The sequence below is a fragment of the Armigeres subalbatus genome, chromosome 3, assembly GCF_024139115.2.
Source record: "Armigeres subalbatus isolate Guangzhou_Male chromosome 3, GZ_Asu_2, whole genome shotgun sequence".
Classification (NCBI taxonomy): Eukaryota; Metazoa; Arthropoda; class Insecta; order Diptera; family Culicidae; genus Armigeres; species Armigeres subalbatus.
Window position 1 is genome coordinate 189,250,081 of NC_085141.1, and position 19,891 is coordinate 189,269,971.

The window sequence follows — 19,891 nt, forward strand, 5'->3', positions numbered from 1 at the left end:
TCTCACTTCCTACTTTTCACGTCTTGCTTCTCATTTTATTTTTATATTCTCTTTGCTCTCACATCTCAGATGTCATTTTACATGTCTCGCTTGTCGCGTCTCACTTCCCTCTCTGTCCTACTGCTCTCTAATCACTTCTCAATTCACACATGTCACATCTTGCTTTTCACTTTCTTTTCCTTCATTCCATTTCTCTCTTTTTGCGTCTATTTTCTCACGTATGTAAACGTTTTTGGCATGTAACTTTTCATTCATCGATTTCCACTTATAAATTTATATATTTCACTTCTTGCTTCCCACTTTCTTTCTACCTATCACTAGTCACCTTATCTCTTCATTTTCACTTAACACTAGCTTTTCTCTTAGTTACTTTCTAGTACTAGTAATTTCTGAACATTGATTCGAATTTCTCGCTTCTCTCCTTTCACTTTTTACTCGTAGTATTCTGATACCCAATTCTTAATTCTTGATTCATACTTCTCATTTATCATACCTCATCACTTATCAATTCTCACTTATAACTTTTAACGTTTTATCTAACATGTTTCCCTCGCATTCTTCATTTCATATTTTCCATTACTATTTGCATGTTGCTCTCTCTCTCTTAATTTCACGAGCAACTTACCACTTTTCACGTCTTAATTATTATTGTTTTTAATTTCTTATTCGTGCCTTAGCTTTTCATTCCTTACAACTCACTTCTCACTTACCGCCTCTCAATTTATTTGATTTGCTGTGATTTTCCATTTTTAATTTGGATTTATCTCTCTCTCTCTTCTGACAATCTCATAAGTTGTTCTATAATAAATAATAATGTTATGTATTAAACAAGCCCCTTATAAACTACAGCATAATCACGTGGCCTTCGTGGCCGTGCGGTCAGCGACGTCAATCGTCAAGACGCATGGGCTGTAGAGTGTGGGTTCGACTCCCGTCCCGGTAAGGAGAAAACCTAAAATCGATCATACGTTATACAATTTTTTGGAAGGGAGCAAAATGGTCAAGAGCAGCGTCTGGCTGTCGTTGACGATGCTACGCCTGCCGTGATTGTTTTTTCAAAGGTCATTAGGCCGAATACCGTTTGGATGTATGCCATTCAACCGAAATGTTCAACTGGTCAAGTGCCGTTTAGCCGAATAGTTGGACTGTTTTTCTCATTAAGCATATTAAGTATTTAAATGAGAAATGCGAAATAAGATGTGTATTATGGAGTGAGATGTTCGAAGTGAGAAATGAGTAGTGAGAAGTGACATGTTCGAAGTCAGAATTGAGAAGTGAGTTATGTAAGAAGTAAGAAGTGAGTTGTGAAAGTAAGAAGAGAAAAGTAAAAAATAAGATGCCAAATAGAAAAAAAATAAGAAGTGAGAAGCGAGTATTGTGAAGTGAGAAGTAAATGATGGGAATGGTGAGATGTGATAGGTAAGGAATGAGAAGTATAAGATGGGAACATAGGTGAAAATGAGAAGTTAAATGGAAATTGAGAAGTAAAATGTGAGAAAATATAAAGTAAGTAGAAATAGAAAGCGAAAGATTGAAAGAGAAAAATGACAGTTAGGATGTTAAAAGAAAGAGAAAAGAAGTGAAAGTTGAGAAGTGAGAACAAAGTGGGGAAGGAGAAGAGTTGAAGGAAGAATTAAAAAGAAAGAAAAAGAAATAATCAAATAGGATTTAAGTAGTCTTTTTTTTTTTGGAGCGATCATATAGCCTTTTCGTATACTTAGTATACGAGAAAGGCAAAAAGGCAATGGAAGAATAATGAGAATTTATTGTTTTCTCTCTTTTCAATACTTATTTCTTACTGCCCAGTGCTCACAGCTCATTGCTCACCAAGGATGTTATGGATCATTTAGTAATTTGCGTTCGATCATTTAGTAGTTTGTCAATAACTCATTCCAGAAGCTGAAATTCAAAATGTGTTGTATGGTGGACTTCTAGTGCGAAGGTTTTTCTACAACTTTGCCAAATGCTTCGTTGTTTGAATTTCACTTATTATTTCTCACTTTTTACACCTCACTGCTAACTTTTCATTTCATACTACACATTTCTCACTTTTTACTTTTTATTTAACACCGGCTTCCCATTTATTATAACTTATATGGAGCGAGAAGAGAAAAATATTTTCTTTTTCCAATTATTATTTTTTATTTAAAATATAATACTATATATACTATATATATATTTCTTCTTATTCTTTCTCAAAACACTAATCAATTAGTTCGCGATTGAACGTGTTTCGTATCGGACACGGATGCGGGGGTTTAGATTTGTTGTGTGCGTAGGAAAGTGAATCAACGCGATTGTTCGTGTTTCGGATATAGGACGCAGAACAATGCAAGTTTGTGGTTCTACTTTGTGCAGTAGGTGAGTAAAAATGCGCATTTGTTTTTGTTTTGATTAGCACGGAGAACGATCACGTGAGTGCGACATGTGAATATATTCCATTAATCAATTTTTAGAAAGAAACAAAAGAATAACCTTTCGTTAAAACCTATCCGTATTACACCCTCCACCTTTCCATATTCTTTTAATCCCTTCTCAAGCTAATCCTCGCATCAATAATCCGTAATCCGTTAACCAAGACGAAATACTGATTTCTCAAACCCATGAAAATCCGCATTAGTGAAGAGTTATATTCGGCTAGTGGCCACGAACAAATTCATCATCAATTCCATCCCTTTCACTACATTGATCTGCATTATGACGTGTAAGGCACCAGTATTGCCAAACAAATAAGGTCACCAGTCCTACTTGTACATTGGAGACGAATGTTAAAATCAAGCAATCATCTGTTGGATCCCTGTACAAATACAGCTGATTAGGCAAAAATAGAGTAGCAACTACAGGCGATCAATCAAGCTTAAGCTAAAACCTTTTTTAAGTGTCCCAAATTCAGCGTGGACAGCCTTTATTCTATCTACAGGTGTTCTGAGAAAATTCCGCCATTAGCAATTCTTTCTGAAGGAATTCTGCAGAGCTTGTCTTTTAAGAATTCTAGGGAATTCATCAATAGTTCTGGAGACTTCTTTTTTCTTAAATTCTTAGAATATCCTTCCTCACGAGTTTTAGGGAATTTCTTCCCAGGAAATCTGAAAATTTACTGCTCCAAGAATTGTGGGGAATTTTTCATCCAAGTATTTTATGGATTTTTGTTCAGTTATTCCCTTTTCTAGAATTCTGATGAAACCTTCCACCAGCAATTATGAAACATAAATTCTGGAATATGCGCTCTCCAGGAATTCTGAGAAATTCCTCCCCCAGGAGATTTATGGACTATCTTCTTCCAGAATAATACAAGTATTCTTTTTTCCTCGAGTTCTCCGGAAATCTTCATTAACGTAGAGGAATTCTTTCTTCAAGATAAAATTCGAATAATTTTGAGGATTTTCAAAACATTCTTTAACAATTTTTTTTATCACCGCTTACACCGCCCCCCCCCCTTGACCTTCCGGAGACCAGTAGGTTAAAAAGTTATTTAAATATTTGTAACGGCATTATTAATTGAAGCTTTTATATGCCCGCCATTGAGTATGTATCGTGCGGCAAGTACAATGGATACACTATGCCCAGGGAGTCGAGACTATATATGTAATGTCCCAAAAAAATACGGTTCAACTGAATTCCGAAACTACGTCTCCGTGACTATAGAGGTCACCCCTTGTCTTCCGTAAAGATAAACGTGACCAGATAACAAAATCGCTTTCTTGTCAAGACAGCGATGATAGAGAGATTCTTCAGGATGGTCGGACATTTTATTACACAGTGTATTTACATTCTGCTGCGTATGTGCTTATCCGTCGGGGACTCGCTCCATTGTCGAAAGCATAAAACCAGCCTCAGAAGATCAACCTCAATTTGATGTCACGTTAGGAGTGCTGTAAACATGCATTTGTACATCAGGCAGAGGCCAGCAAAGAGCCAGCTCTCAAGAATTGATTTTTGACCGCTATCGCTTCAACAATTATTATCTAGATAGTTTGATCATATGAAGCATGATCCTGAGATGGTTGCATTGAATCTAAACGTGTCATTTTCTTACATTTATCATATACGGTTTTGCTCTTATTGTATTATGTACTAAAAGGCTGATATAAATATTTAATTTAAATTATGTCCTATGGTCTCTGAAAGCTCAAAGGGGGAGAGATAATTAAAAATAAACATTAAAATAAAAAACCCAACTTAATTCACCGAGTAGTGATATTGCCTTTCTCGCATTTAGCCAAGACACCAACCTTATATGGTGAATATGGTTCGATGTACCATTTTCTTTATAACTTTTCAACGCAACGGTCGATCGTTTTAAAATTCAATAGTGATCAACTAGCCTTTGCCCCCTGTCGAATGAAACTTGTTGCGAAGAAATCGGTTAAGGATTACTATAAGAAAAGTTGTCTAATGTTTTTCTTAGCTTTTGTGCACACACATACACACACACACATACACACATACATACACACGGACAGACAGACATTTGTTCAGCTCGTCGAGCTGAGTCGAATGGTATATAACACTATGGGTCTCCGAAGCTTCTATAAAAAGTTCGTTTTCGGAGTGAAATGATAGCCTTTCGGTACAAGTTTGTTGTACGAGAAAGGCAAAAATCAAAAATCTCCTCGGATTTACTGAAGAATGTTTTGAAAATCCACAAAATTTGTTGCCCCCTAAAAATATTATTTTTGGACAAAAAAAATCTGAGAGAGAGACATATTTGATTTTAAATATTTGTATCGGCCATAGTGTACTATTTTAAGTTGAGAAAAATCACGTGCAAAGATTTGCATTATCAAAGTATTTCATAAATACGGAAGGTCCTAAACATATACAAAAAAGCTTTACATAATAAATCATACTGTAGACGGCATGATAGGGGTTTACAAAGTACTTTACTTACATGAGCTAGATTTGATTGCTTGGTTGGATCCTTTAGCGTAGGCAAATGCGCACTGAATTGACGACTCCTCGTAACAGATCGGGCCAGTTTGGCAAACTTCGACAACCCTAGAGATGGCCGGTGAGCGAAATAGAGGAAAAACACAAGAACAGAGTAATGGATCGATTAAAAATGCAAACTAACGACAAGTGAAGGGCAAAAGGAAAATCCGAACTACTCGAAAGCGCTGTTACGACTCTACGGAATCTCTCATACTACAAGCGGTTGATAGTATCATGATAATGATGAGAAAACGCTGTCTTTTTGCTGCCGGTACAAGCAAGTTGGTCCCATGCTAACACCCTCATAAAAAAGTTTAATTTTCGCATCTACTGAATAATACGGTTCTAATGAACAGGTGACGAAAAGGTCCGCTGAGGATTTTCTCAGTAATAAAGAAAAAACGTCTCATTTTTGGACGTCCACCATCCCACCACACTAGATTTAAAATACATTTCTTGCTTCCTACTAAATTGGATTCGATTTGTTGTGAATATCATCATGGGACAGCTCTTCTTAAAACGGCAACACGCGGCCTCGACCATCGCATCCTAGGCTCCCGAGCAGGACGGTGAAATTTTTTGCGTATCTCACCAAAAAACCTCTCAAACGTGTTTGCAGAATTGGGCGAAGGCCGAATTCATTGATATATAAAAGATTCATCGTCGTTGACCACCGTCGGTGGAACATACGTACGTGCTTGGGTGCGTTAGCGAAAGGAACAGACAGACGATATTTTCCAGAATGGAAAGTTTGTTTTCCCTTTATGTAGGTAACGATGCCAATGATCGTAACTCGTATCAACACGGGAGTCTGTTGTTCCGTAAATAACTTTTTCTTGACGCGAAAGTGAGAGAATAAATTGCACTAATCAAAATTTTATCACGTAGGTATCTGGATACGAACGTACATATTGTTATGGTGGCCTCTGGTGTTTCATTCTGCTTATAGGCGATAAAACATTAATAATTTTTCAAGTGAAGTTGGGCCACTTTGTAGAAAACATCTCACATTTAAAACAGTAAGATTATAAGACTTTACAATTGATTTCATAAATATTTATAGCATTATATATTTTTATTATATAGGTCAAATTTCCATTATAAGACTGTTGTACAATTTAAATATTCGAACAAAACCATGGTTTTTTCTCACTAGATGTTTAATGTATATATATATATTTTTTTTTTGGTACAGAAATGTAGTACAGAACCCAATTATAACTCATTACTCGTTAGTCACATGTAAGCGTGTACACTAAATCGATTCCCGCCATGATTTGACGTCTATTTGTTTTCAGATTGCGCACTCACACACAAATAATATTCACGGAAAATCAATTTTTTTTTAGTGAATTGAGTGTGAGAAATAAATCTCGCAAAACTCTTGTAATGTGCAAAAAGCGCAATATTCACCAGGAGATTAATTGTATAATCACTATGAAGAATTGTAGCTCTGGTCATTAATGTCGGCTTAACGGGTAACTTTACCATGTCTGTCCTATGTGTTGTATCCACGGCATACAAAAATAAGGCACTATCGACACGTACGTAAACATAAATTGTCACTGCAAACAATTGACGTCACTGCTATCGCTGCTCGGGATGAAGTAATCCAACGCTCTACGATTGAGTTTGGCCTTCTTTTGTACTCGTTCATACTGCGATAGCAATCACGTCACTTTTGAACTGTTATTTTCTTTACGAGCCTACCTCGATTATGTATACAGAGCGTTGTACCGATGAGACCGAGCGACGTAAGTGATTGTTTTTAAAATCCTTCGAAATTATAACAGAACTTATTTTATTTGCAGATGATGTGTTCAAGTTAAACATTTTTGACATAGTACCTAATCTGGAGATCGCAGTAGGCCCGATTTCCACAGATGATGCGCCTTCGTATTTCACGACTAACATTAATATCAGCCGTTCGCAAGGATCCAATGAAGACGAAATCATCGACCATCCTGAAAGATCCCCGTTTATCGTAACACTACTTCCCAAGCGGGCCCTGTCGCACTCAGTTCCGCCCACTAGCATGTACTTTGTCGTCGATGCATTCACCAACAAATCAACTTTTGTTGCTTCACGTTTTAAGCGTGTGTACAGTTCTGCCACCTTTGAAAATGTTCGGCTGAGAACTTTGAGAAGATGGTGGAAGCCTACATCAGACTGAAGAGGGAAGTTAAGCGGATCGGTCTAGTCATCAACACGTCGAAGACGAAGTACATGATAGTAAAAGGTCCAAGAGAAGCCAATGAGAGCCACCCATCGCGAGTTTGCATCGGTGGTGACGAGGTGGTAGAAGAATTTGTGTACTTGGGCTCACTGGTGACTGCCGAAAATGATACCAGCAGAGAAATTCGGAGATGCATAGTGGCTGGAAATCGTACGTACTTTGGACTCCGCAAGACGCTCCGATTGAATAGAGTTCGCCACCGTACCAAACTGACAATCTGCAAAACGCTCATTAGACCGGACACGGACACGAGACCTGGACAATGCTCGTGGAGGACCAATGCGCACTTGGAGTTTTCGAAAGGAAAGCGCTGCGTACCATCTATGGTGGGTGCAGATGGCGGACGGTACGTGGAGGAGGCGAATGAATCACGAGTTGCATGAGCTGCTGGGAAAACCATCCATCGTTCACACCGCAACATTTTGTAGGTATTCTGAATCGTAGTTTTATAGTAGTTTTATAAAAACACATGAATATTAGTGCTTGGTACTTTTTCCTTCTAAGCTCCAAACACTTTGAAACCAAATGCAGAACCAACAGTAAAGGCTGAATCTCAACAGCGCGTTGCGCGTCAGCGTTTTATACTAAAACGTAATGCCAATAAACGTGACGCATTCACGCCCGGATTCTTCAGGAATGCCTCCAGCAATTTCTTCGGCAATGTCGGCAATTGACCGGAAATTCCACCATTATTTAGTCCAAGAAATCCTCCACGAATTCTTTTATAAGTTCTGCAGGAAATTCTTCAGATAATTCTTTCGTGCTGTTTCTCATAAAAAAAATATGAAAAATTGCACCGTGGAATTCCTAAGAATATTCCGTGGAAATTCCGCAGAATTGCCAATAAACGCGAAAAATCTTCGAACTTCCTGTGTAAATTCCATAATTTTTTCCGTGAAAGTTTCGAATAATTTCTTGTGAAAATTTCAAAGAATTTCTCCAGGAATTCCACCGAAAATTTATACAGAAATTATACCGAAAATAAAATCAACAATGGAATTTTTGGGAGAGTTCCTAGATTAATTTCCAAAGAAATCCAGAAAGAATTCCGGTGGAAACTTCAAGATTTCCACTGGACATCCTGCAGGAGTTTCTTCGAAAATTCCTCCGGGAATTGATCCAGGAGTTCAACCGGCAGATCCTCCAAGAATTCCTCCAGTATTTCCTCCGAGAAATATTCCGGTAGTTCTATCGGCAGTTCCTACGGGGGCTCTCTGAAAATTCTTCCAGGAATTTCTCCAGAATTTTTTCCGGGAATTATACAGAAATTCCTCCAGAAGCTCCTCCGAGAATTTCTCTGGGAGCTCTTCAAGGAATTCTCCGGGAGGTCCTCTGATGATGATGATGGTCCTACAAACCCCAAACCCCAAAGGTTTCAGCTAGATGAGATTTGTCTATAAAATGAATTCTCCAAGATTTCTTCCAAGAAGTCTTCGGGTAGATTCACTGGCAGTTCCTCCGGAGATTCATTTAAAAATTCTCCCGGGAGTTTATTTAGAAATTCCTCCGGGTGTTCCACCAGTAGCTCTTCCAGGAAATCATTCAGGCTTTTTTCATGAAATCATTTAGACTTTCTTCAGAAAATTAGCTGGAAATTCCTCCCGAAGTTCTTCCGATAGTTTTTCTGGGAGTTCCTCCGGGAGGTCCTCTAGGAATTCTTCTAGGTGTTTCTCCTGAAATTCCTTCCTTACAGGAGCTCCTTCGGCAGTTCCTACGTGAATTCCTCCGGGAGATCCACCAGCAGTTTTTATGAGCATTCCTCCGGGAGAGTCACCGGCAGTTCCTTTGAGAAGGAACTGCCGGAGTAATTTCCGGAGGAACTCCCAGAGGAGTTTCTGTAGGAATTCCCGGAGAAAGTATCAGAGGAATTTTCGGAAGAACTGCCAGAGGAACTTCTAGATGAATTTATTGAAGAACTACAGGAAGAATTTCCGGAGGAAATCCTGGAGGAACTCTCGTAAGAACTTCTGGATGAATTCCAGGACAAACTCCTGGAAGAATTCTTAAAGGACCTCCCGGAGGAGCTCCCAGAGAAATATTCCGAGGAACTTCTGAAGGAATTTGTAGATAAATTCCCAAAGAAAGCCATAATGAACTCCTGAAAGAAAGTCTAAATGAATTTCCGGAGGAACTACTAGTGGAACTCCCGGAGAAGTTTTCAGAGGAACAGCCGATGGAATACCCGGAGTTGAATTTCTAGAGGATCTTCCGAAATCCCATTTCCCTTGAAATTCCTGCCAAATATCCTCAAAGAATCCCCTGTGAAGTTCCTGGAGAGATTACTAGAGGAACTTTTGGAAAAAACTCCTGGGGGAGCTCCCGGAGGAACTCCCACAAGCACTTCCAGAGGAATTCTCACAAGGTAGTACTGAAATAATTATTGGAGAAGTTCATGACGGAATTTCTGGAGAAATATAAGAAGGAATTCACGAAAATATACCAGGAGGAATTAATGCAGAAATTACCAGATAAAATCCATAAAGTATTCCCAGATGAATTGCTGTTCTTTGTTTGTTCTGAAGAAATTCCTGGAAGAACTCTTGGAAGATATCCTGGAGGAACTCTAACATTAATTTCCGAATGAAATTCTGGAGTAAATTCCGAGTGAAGCCCGGAAAGAATTCTAGGACAATTTCGCGGGAAAAATCCCGGAGAAATTCCTGAAGGAAGAGAAGCATTTCCTGGAAATACTTGGACGAATTCTTGGAGAAATTCCTAAAGAAATTTCTAGAGGAATTCTTGAAGGATATTCTGAAATAATTGCGGAAAGAATTCCAAAATGTAATTCTAGAGGATTTCGCTATTGAATTTATAGAGGTATTCCCGGAAAAAGTCCTGGAAGTTATCCCGGAGGAATTTAAGGAAGAATTCCTGGAGGAATGCCTGGAGCAGTTTCTTATAGATTTGCAGATGAAATTATGGAGCGAAATCGAAGGATTTCCGTCATAAATTACTGAAGAACCTTCTAGTGGAATTTTGGGAGGAAATTCTGTAGGTATTCTTGGAGGAACTCTAGAATGCATTCCTGAAGGAAATGTCGCAGATTTTACTGGAAGAATAGTCGAAGAAATGTCTAGAAGTAAAACTTGAAGGGAAGAAAAGAAATCTTCAAGAAACTTCCACATGAATTTCCTAAAAAAAAACTAGTTGGGGGTTTCTAGATACGGAGAAATTACAATTACAGGAGAAGTTAAGAAAATTATTTTGAGCTTATGACAAGTACAGGAGAAGGATTTTCAAACGATTTTCAGAGGAATTTGTGGATAACTTTCCGGAGGAATTTAGAAGTTCCCAGGGGAGTTTCTAGAAGGATTTCTAGGAGAATTCTTGAGCCCGAAATGTTTCGAATTGTTTTGAAATTTCATATAGTATGGATCCTGGATACCCTTATAAGTTTTTTGGGAATCTTTTGAATTTCAAAAACCTATTTTTGAATATGATTGGATCGTAAAGTGCACATGTTTAAGCGACTTCAATTCAGTACCCGTTCAATCTTTCCACCATTTAGGGGGGGGCGACGCCCCCCTCCCTCTGCCCCCTCTGACTACGCCCTTGTGTACTGGGATCGCGAGATCATAACAGATGTCCTCATTCGTACCAATCGCCCCGATATTGTGGTCTACGACAAAAAGATGAAGATAACCCTCATCGAAATTGCTGTACTGCTAGACCTTAATGTCCAAACAACATTTTCCTACAAGATAACGAAGTACCCCGACTTGGCGGAGGAGTTGAAGCAGATGTGGCACCTGGAATCGTACCGAAGTCTCTTCTGAGATTCTTAGGAGAGCTGGAACAATCTTATAACCTCCATAGTATCCAAAAGACAGTGGTTCTTGGAACCTGTAGCATCGTTAGAAGATTCCTGAACCACCACAACTAATACATCCGGTGCAAACGTTTATCATGGGATTTTAAGTCAACCGGCGAATGAGATCCACAGAGCCTAATCCCCTTTGGCATTCAAATAGCACGCGGTAGATGGAAATTCATAGCAAGTTTGCTGAGGAAGTGCCAAATTTCTATAATAATAGTAATAATAATTGTGAAACTAGTTGCAATAATTGAGTTTTGCAACGAGTTGCAAACGCTGTTTTTTGCAATGACGAAAAATAGGCTTTAAAATGATAAATCTGAACCAAAATTGTGCAGTATAATTTACTCCACATGACCGTTCTTGCCAATACGTTATGCTGCTGCAGAGAATAATCAGATTGCATATTATCGTGTCACATTGCGTAGCTTGGCAAGCCGTGAAGCGATAGATGAACTTGCCTTTCGAAAATTTTGATACCATGCCCATCAAACTATTTCATTTTCTACGCGAAGCTGAGAATACACTAATTGAACACTTACCCAAGCCTTTTCAGTAATATGTAGTCATGTAGCTACTGTTCTGATATTGGTTGCAAAAATTGAGATTTCCTCTAAATCGGTTTCCTCTGAATTGAAACTTCATTGGTTACACCCCTTTATCGTGAATCAGCTGATGAGAACTGGAGGCCGTTCAACCCAAGCACTTCATTGACTACATTAAAAGCATCTACACGCGCCCCACCTTGATCTTCTATGTTTGAGCAGCAAAGAAACTTCTTTATTTCAACATCCTCTTGTTCAATGGTCCTTTCACTGTCAATCGCAAGCGTAGTACGTCTATGATCGCGTCAAATTATAACTTCTGGAAATTTCCTAACACTTTCAACCAGTTGAAGGCTGAACAAGTGCCAAGCAGCAGAATCGATAAAAAGAGTGCTAAGTCAGTTAGCATGTTTCAGGATCTACATGCATCTATTGAATACCAATGTGAGCTGCTTACCGTAGCTCTTTTGAACTCCCATCATCATCATCATCCTCTCAAGCGCCACACTTCTAAGTAAACAAACATCCACTCGAAATGCTCCAACATTGGGTGCTGCTTTGCCAAGCCTTTCATCATCGTCGGTCGTCATTATGGTCCGGCCGCAAACCGATGAAAGCAACATTGAAAATTTGCACGTCAAAAACCGATCAACCACGTGTACTACGCCCAGAACGAATCTCGACAAGCGCAATGTTGATGACACTCAACCGGAACCCGAACAGAAATAAATGACTTAATAGTACCGATAACGTTCCCAGTGGTTATCAAATGTTGTTTTTGTTTGTATTCTTCAAATATGCTTCACATATATAACTTATCAAAATATTTCAAACTGTGTATGCCCAGCTGTTAACCATTCGGAACTCGCTTGGTCCTGGACTGCTCACGTAGTTTTGCTTCTGTTGTGAACGAGAAGCGTGCTTTTTTCGAAGGTGTTGTACTTTTTACAACGGTGCGAGTCCCTGAAGGTTAAAACTGCAACCTTTGCTCAAATCTTGAAGCTTTGATCTGATATTTTGCCTTCTAGAACACATAAGCTAATCTTTCATTACACAGTTATCGTTATCGATATCATAGCTTGGTTAGTCCTCGTAGAATATTTTTATAATTATTATTTTTCGCATAACCCCTCGTAAAGCAACATACTAATTCCGGCAATTACATTTGTTCATTGAACCTCTTGACTCAAGTATCTTGCAGTTAGTTCCACCCGCTCGGGCAATAGCTTGTTCCCCTTCTGATGCATTTCTCAATCCATGGAATATTGCTACGTGTTGCGGAAGTCTATCCAGCTTTATAGCATCCTGCAAAGCTTGTGGAAACACCAATACCCCATTGACAAGCGATATTACACGCTAATGCAGATGATTGGTGATTATGGGTTTAGGTTTTCCAATGAGTGGAAATGTGATGTGATTGGAAGTTCGATTTGGAAATCAAAGTCAATTATCAAACTATAACATGTGCGTCAGTTTATTCAAAATACATGAATACTCTGAAAAGGTGCGGCTTGGGATTTCCAAACAACCTAAAGAAAAGCAAGATTTCGTTAAGAGTCTCCAAGCATAACGATGGGCATTTGTATCGTATTCGATTCGCCGTTACAGAAATGAAAGCTTTAGAAATACAAATGTTAACAGTGAAATACGAAGAAACTGAAGATGGCGAAAGGTGGAACAGAACCGAAAGCGATATTTTATGCAGAAGTGATTCGTAACTATTTTACGTTCTTGGCATGAGTAACTAAGCGATAAGTATAGGAAAGAAGGGAAAGCTCAAATGATACAAGAGAAGATTTTTCTCGACGTCACTTACCGAGAACTGTCATAGGATAATAGGAATAGAAAACGCATAGCCAAGAAGCGAAAGAAAGTAAATTGGTTAAATTGATAAAAGAACACCAAACATAAAATGAATCGTCGTCCAACATTGAATATGGATTTGTATGCCCATCACACATTTTCGCTCCTTTCAGTTTGGACCGAACAACTGGAAACTTATACGAGTTCAGCATTAACAAATAAAATCGATCGAACCTACCTCCCTTCGTATCCTCGCTGTCGATAGGCTGCTTGAGTGCCGTGATGTCACGGAATGTGAGCAGGAACAGCACAACCAAATCCCTCTCGTTTCTGATGGGAGCCACCTGTAGCAACAGCCATAGTGGCGTTTCTGCGAAAAAGACAACAAGACCGCTATGTTACCAACAGTACGAATTATTTTATTTGTGATTTATTGTTCCTACGAGATTCATCGATAACTAAACTGTATCCGTGCTAATTTCTGACATAAACTGAATTATTGGGTATAATTTATGCACAAACGTGATTCCGATGATGTATAATTGTTGCACATTTTAGTACCATTCTTTGATTTACCAGTATGATAGTAAGGCAATTTGTGGTTTATTGAACTTATGAGCAGGGTACCTTCCTCATAAATAATATAAAGCAATGTAATTAATTCACTGCCACCCTGAGGTGCGAATCAATACCATGACAAAAATAGTTAATTGAAAGTCAGTCAGTAATGTTGAATTCCAGAGTTAGATTCTAGTTGGAAAATATTGTTGGATTAAGGAGTTACACCAATGTAGAGCACAACAAAGATGGCATATTTCGGGATTGCTTTTTGCCAAACAAAAGAAGTAATTGAAATTCGGCAAAAAGTGTTTCTCATTAGATACTTGAAGAACATAACACAATCAAGTTGTGCAACATAACTGGACCAAACCAAATCGACTGCAAAATTTCACTATTTTGAAATCGTTATCTCAAAGGACACTTTTTTTATAAATCGATTATTCGTAAAATGACAATCCTTTGAAGAAAAAGTTTGAAATTTGACCTGGAATATCATTACAAAATCGTTTTTAAATAGAAGAAATAACCCTGATTATTGTACCTAGCGGCATAGATCAAATAAAATTCATTCAGTGAATGCAATAAGCGTTACGTAATTAAAGGGGGAGGGTCTAGTCACGCGTTACTTGTTGTTACATGACGGGGAAGGGTGTTCAAAATCCCGATTTTTTGCGTAACGTAATTTGTGCACCAAGCTATACAACAATATTCTACTTTGAAAGTAACTTTCAAAATCCTGCAAAAATTGCATGGGACTCTAAAACGATTCAGTGAGTAAATAATCGTATTCTAGCTGGTACTGTTGAAGGAATTTTGTACGTCAAATGTAATTAATGCACAGTACAGTACACCACGTGTATTCAACCCACGCGCTTCTTTTTTTTTGCTGTTTCGGTATAAGCTGGAATTGCATCGACGACAGATCGACTTTTTCGGAAATTGTTCTGATTACTTGAAAGTCCACCAGCACCCTCATTGTAATAAGTTGATTCCAAAGTATAAGATTGCTATCGTCGGCAAAATTGTATCATAGTATCCCAAACAACATTTTGGTTTTATAATAGTTTTAAGGCACTCTTGTAGAGTAAATAATGGTCTTCAAGAGCTGAAAATGCTACTTGGGATCATAGCAAATAAGGATGATAGTATTAAGAAAACATGGAACACCTAGTCTAAGAGATGAATGCATGTATTAGATACAGTATCCCCCCGCTTATCCGGCCCTCGCTAATCCGACGACTTGTTAGTCCGGATCTCGCTGATTCGGAATTTTCCGGATTAAAAAGTATCAACACCCATTTGAACACATTGTCAGACATGCTGTCACACATGCTGTCAGTTTTCAAATTTGTGCTGTGATTTTGTTTTGGTTCATTTGTATGGATTTGACAGTCGGATTAACGAGAGAAACCTCGATAGTCTGGCCATACATTTGTCGGATCAGCGGGGGGGTACTGTAATTAGCAAATGAAATTAGAATAAAACATAACCTTCAAGGACCACGTTTTTTTTTAGTTACCCACCGCTGACCCTCACACCAAAAAGCTCGCGTTTGGAGCCCCCTGGCAGTGGACCCCTTAAAAAATATATAATAAAAGGTTTTAGTATGAAGACAGTTATAATGTTATTTGAAAGTACAATTTCTCGAGACCCAGTGGAGATAAATCAAAAGATAAATTCTCCTTTTGAGGGACTCCTAGAAAAGTACCACAACAAAACACTCACACATACAAATTATAATCTGGCAACAGCTGTAAAGAACTAAATAAATGTTGTAAAAACTTTTAGAAATATTTAGAATATTTTTTAAATAGTTGAGTATATTGTGTAAAAATCTTCATAGCAGCTAGGATTCTTTTTCCGTTTCGGAAAGCAGTTCAACGACGTATGGGGCTGTCCACAAATCACGCAGACCTAAATTTCACCTTTTTAAACCCCCTCCCCCTAGTAGACTTTTGTAGGCTTTTCACCTTTTTAAGCCCCCTCCCCACCGCTTTGAAATCTACGTAGACTTTTCCAAATTTTACAAAATATCATATGTGATTGGAAAAATATGGAAATCAACAAAGTTTCAAGCAATGCAGCTATTCAAATCCATTTCAGTATGTAAACATTACAATAGAATTCAAATTTCAAACATAACAATATCAAACTGAACAAAACAAACATCAATTTAAAACGAAATCAAATTAAATCCTCTGTCTACAGCTCCTGTAACCACAACTCAAACACAATTAATTGCATATTATTCGGCAACTCGGCCGTACGAAAACCATTTTTGTTAAATATCTTGGCTGTGCATATGCACAGCATATGTTTCGAAATGGACAAATTGATATGAAATTTGCGAAAAGAATCCACGTGTCTTGGAGGGACTCGAACCCTCAACCTCCTACTCTCTAGATAGGCGTGATAACCCCTACACAACAAGACCACTTAAAGGTCACGTTTGGTGAAAAGCCATCAGAATCCGAGTACCAACCTCCACCGCGGTTAGCTCTCTTTTTTGCAAATTGAATATCTTTCGGATGCTTGATTTGTCCAATCTCCACATGCGCTTTACTGGTCTGGTCTGGTGCGGCTGAGAGCTCTTAGCCTACCGCAAGCCCTTACCACCGTCTTTCCTGGGTAGACGGACCTTTCCAGGTCCCTCCTCCCCCGGTTTTGGAGGTACCCTTGTTCGGGGTAGTAACCCTCCGCGTTTTGGAGCGGCTCCCAGGATGCTCATCCCCTGGAGATTGTCTCCCCCGTTTTTGTGTCTGCTCCGTTGGAGCAGTCACCCCTGACGTGCCCGCGAATGCTTGAGCCTCAGTCTGGGTAGACTTTGGTACCACCGTCTTTGCTGACACGCCCTCGGTCGATTCGACCTTGCCCGAGTCCGCGAATCCTCAGTCTGGGTAGAGCTCGACTCCACGGATTTCACGGGTTTTGACTTGACCGTCCCGACCGCCTTCTCCAGCTTGGCGTTCAACATTGACTTTCGAAGTTTCAGCAAGCCCATCGCGTTTGCGGTTCATCGCCTCCACAAGCCATGGGCCGTCAATAACCTCTACCGGCGTTTTTTTAGCCGAGATGAAGGTTAAGTGACCCACGCTGGCGCTGCGCACTGAGCTGCCGACTATTGCCTCTGGCCTCCTAGGCGGAGACCTGAACAACCCACCTCTTGCGAAAGGGTTGTCGAGTACACTACTATCACTAATTGAAGAATTGACCTGGTTTTCCATTTTGGTCCCACGAGTTGCTCGGGAAAAGAGCTCAGCATGACGCGGTAAGGGACAATTACTGTGGAGGGTGCCCAGGTACCTCACAGGCTCCGTTAGAGGCCTAGCTCATTATTTCACCCTCTGGCCATGCATCCCCTCGGCACGGGTCGCTTAGCGCCTTGGGATTATGGGTTAGGGACGACGGTCCCTTTGGTCGCACCCCCTCACTCTAGCTGATGTCAGAAGGACAACAGTGCATTAGAAAGGTAATCTACCAGCTAAGTACAAAATCCTTAGCTGGCGGTCGATTGTCATCGGAAGACCCGTGGAAGCGTGAGATTGGAACTTGTGAGGACCTTAACACATCTTAACACAGACTTAAAAACAGAATTACGAATAAGCAGCATGGATTTTTCAAAGGTCGCTCTACCGCTACAAATTTAATAGAATTCATTGACTATTCTCTTAATGCAATGGATAATGGTAACTACGTGGAAGCTCTATACACTGACTTTAGCAAGGCGTTTGATCGTATTGACATTCCAATGTTACTCTTCAAATTGCAAAAAATTGGAATTGAGCCAGGACTCCTTAGATGGCTTGAATCTTATCTCACAGACCGGCAACAAATAATAAAATTTAACGGAAAGAAATCCAATCCCATTCAAGTCACTTCAGGAGTTCCACAAGGCTCTCATCTTGGCCCTCTTTTATTTATATTATATGTAAATGACATTACCTTCATTCTCAAAAATATAAAGATTTTAATTTATGCCGATGACATAAAGCTATTTATGGAAATAAAAATGAAGACGACATAATCATATTCCAGAATGAAATACACATGTTCTATACATGGTGCAGAAAAGCCTATTGCAACTGAATGTTAAGAAATGCAACATAATATCATTCAGCAGAAAAAGAATTACACCAAATACACAAATTGTATTAGGGAACAATACTGTAGAAAGACACGAAAGAGTTAGGATTTAGTAGTGATTTTAGATTCGAAACTAACTCTTGTTGATCACTATAACACAATCATCCACAAAGCTAATAATATGCTAGGCTTTATCAAGCGTTTTTGCTTCAACTTTCAGGATCCCTACACAATCAAAAACACTATATATTTCATATGTACGATCTATACTGAATATTGTAGCATTGTATGGTCGCCTTATACAACCACACACATGAAGAAAGAATAGAGTCAGTACAAAAACAATTTCTATTATACGCCTTCGTAAATTAGGTTGGACGTCATTTCCTCTTCCATCTTATGAAGCACGTTACATGCTTATAAATATACAAACTTTGAAAGAGCGTCGAGAATGTGCAACGGTTTCATTTGTTAACGATATAGTTTCTCAACGTGTTGATTCAACTGAAATTTTATCGAAATTTAACTTTTACATACCTTCTCGGCTACTTCGACATAGAACATTATTTTTAACCAACCACTGCCGAACAAATTACGCCAAATTTGGGCCTCTCAACCGAATGATGGCTGTTTACAATCAACACTGCGAAACTATTGACTTAACAATGTCTCGGCATAACATTAGACAGTATTTCCAAAGAACAAACATTACAAATTCAGCAATATAAATTCAAAATCAAAATTATACATCACTTTACTAAAAAAAACCTATTATTTAATTATACCAGAGCTGTGTAGGTCGCTCCTACCCAGTTGTCAACTCACCATTTCGCAGTCCCGTGTTTATCTATGTATGTACAGGGGATGTCCAAAATAACTGGGATAGGCAAATTTTGGGCATAATTAGATGTGTTGTAACTATGTCAATTATTATCCGATTTTGACAATTCAGGGATGCCTGAACTAAAAATTTAATGTAGTTTCACCATATGTCCATGGAATCGACCATGGTCATCGGATACCGGAGATATTCCGGGTTTTTCGAAAGTAGGTTCAGAACCGTGAATTTGTGGTGGGTATTAGGATAAGTTGTGGTTAAAAACAGAATAATATTAGTAACCACAAATAAAGTAGGGCTCTTTCTGATTGGAACCATATGTTGAAATTCGGAATCGGACCAAGATCAAGTGAGATATGGCCATTTGTTTAGAATCGGTGTTTTAATCGGGAGTTTTAAAAGGGACCAGGTCACAAATTCATTTGAATCAAACTTTTTGACCAATCTTCCATTATGATTACATTCCAAAAATCTTCTGATACGTCAATAATGAAAAACCAATTAAAAAGACGGATCCTAAAGTCGCTGGGGTGCCCCCGGGGAACCTGTAGGAGGGGACATTTCAGTTTCAGCGCCAAAACTGGTCATTCGACGGTTCGTTTTTCATGGTTTTCTATCAGGAAGCGAGGTACGAATATAAAATGGACCACTGACGGCTTTGACCGCTACCGGGACTTACGGATTGTCCCCGGGGAACCTGTAGAAGGGGACATTTCAGTTTTAGCGCCAAAACTGGTCATTCGATGGTTCGTTTTTCATGGTTTTCTATCATGAAGCGAGGTATGAATATAAAATGTACCACTGACGGCTTTGACCGCTTCCGGGACCTACGGATTGTTCCCTGGAACCTGTGGAAGGGGACATTTCAGTTTTAGCGCCAAAACTGGTCATTCGACGGTTTGTTTTTCATGGTTTTCTATTTGGAAGCGAGGTATGAATTTAAAATGGACCACTGACGGCTTTGACCGCTACCGGGACCTACGGATTGTCCCCGGGGAACCTGTAGAAGGGGACATTTCAGTTTTAGCGCCGAAACTGGCCATCCGACGGTTCGTTTTTCATGGTTTTCTATCATGAAG

The 19,891-nt window shown here is 39.1% G+C and overlaps 1 protein-coding gene across 1 annotated transcript in view; it reads right to left on the minus strand.

Annotated features, from left to right (window-relative positions):
* The window catches only part of LOC134228012 (potassium voltage-gated channel protein eag), a 183,081-nt gene that overhangs the window by 52,293 nt on the left and 110,897 nt on the right, over window positions 1-19,891 (minus strand). The window contains exons 5-6 of the mRNA XM_062709769.1: window positions 13,569-13,700; window positions 4,892-4,998 (exon numbers count right to left, since the gene is read on the minus strand). Of these exons, the coding sequence (XP_062565753.1) occupies window positions 4,892-4,998; window positions 13,569-13,700 (239 nt within the window). The remainder of the gene's footprint in view (window positions 1-4,891; window positions 4,999-13,568; window positions 13,701-19,891) is intronic.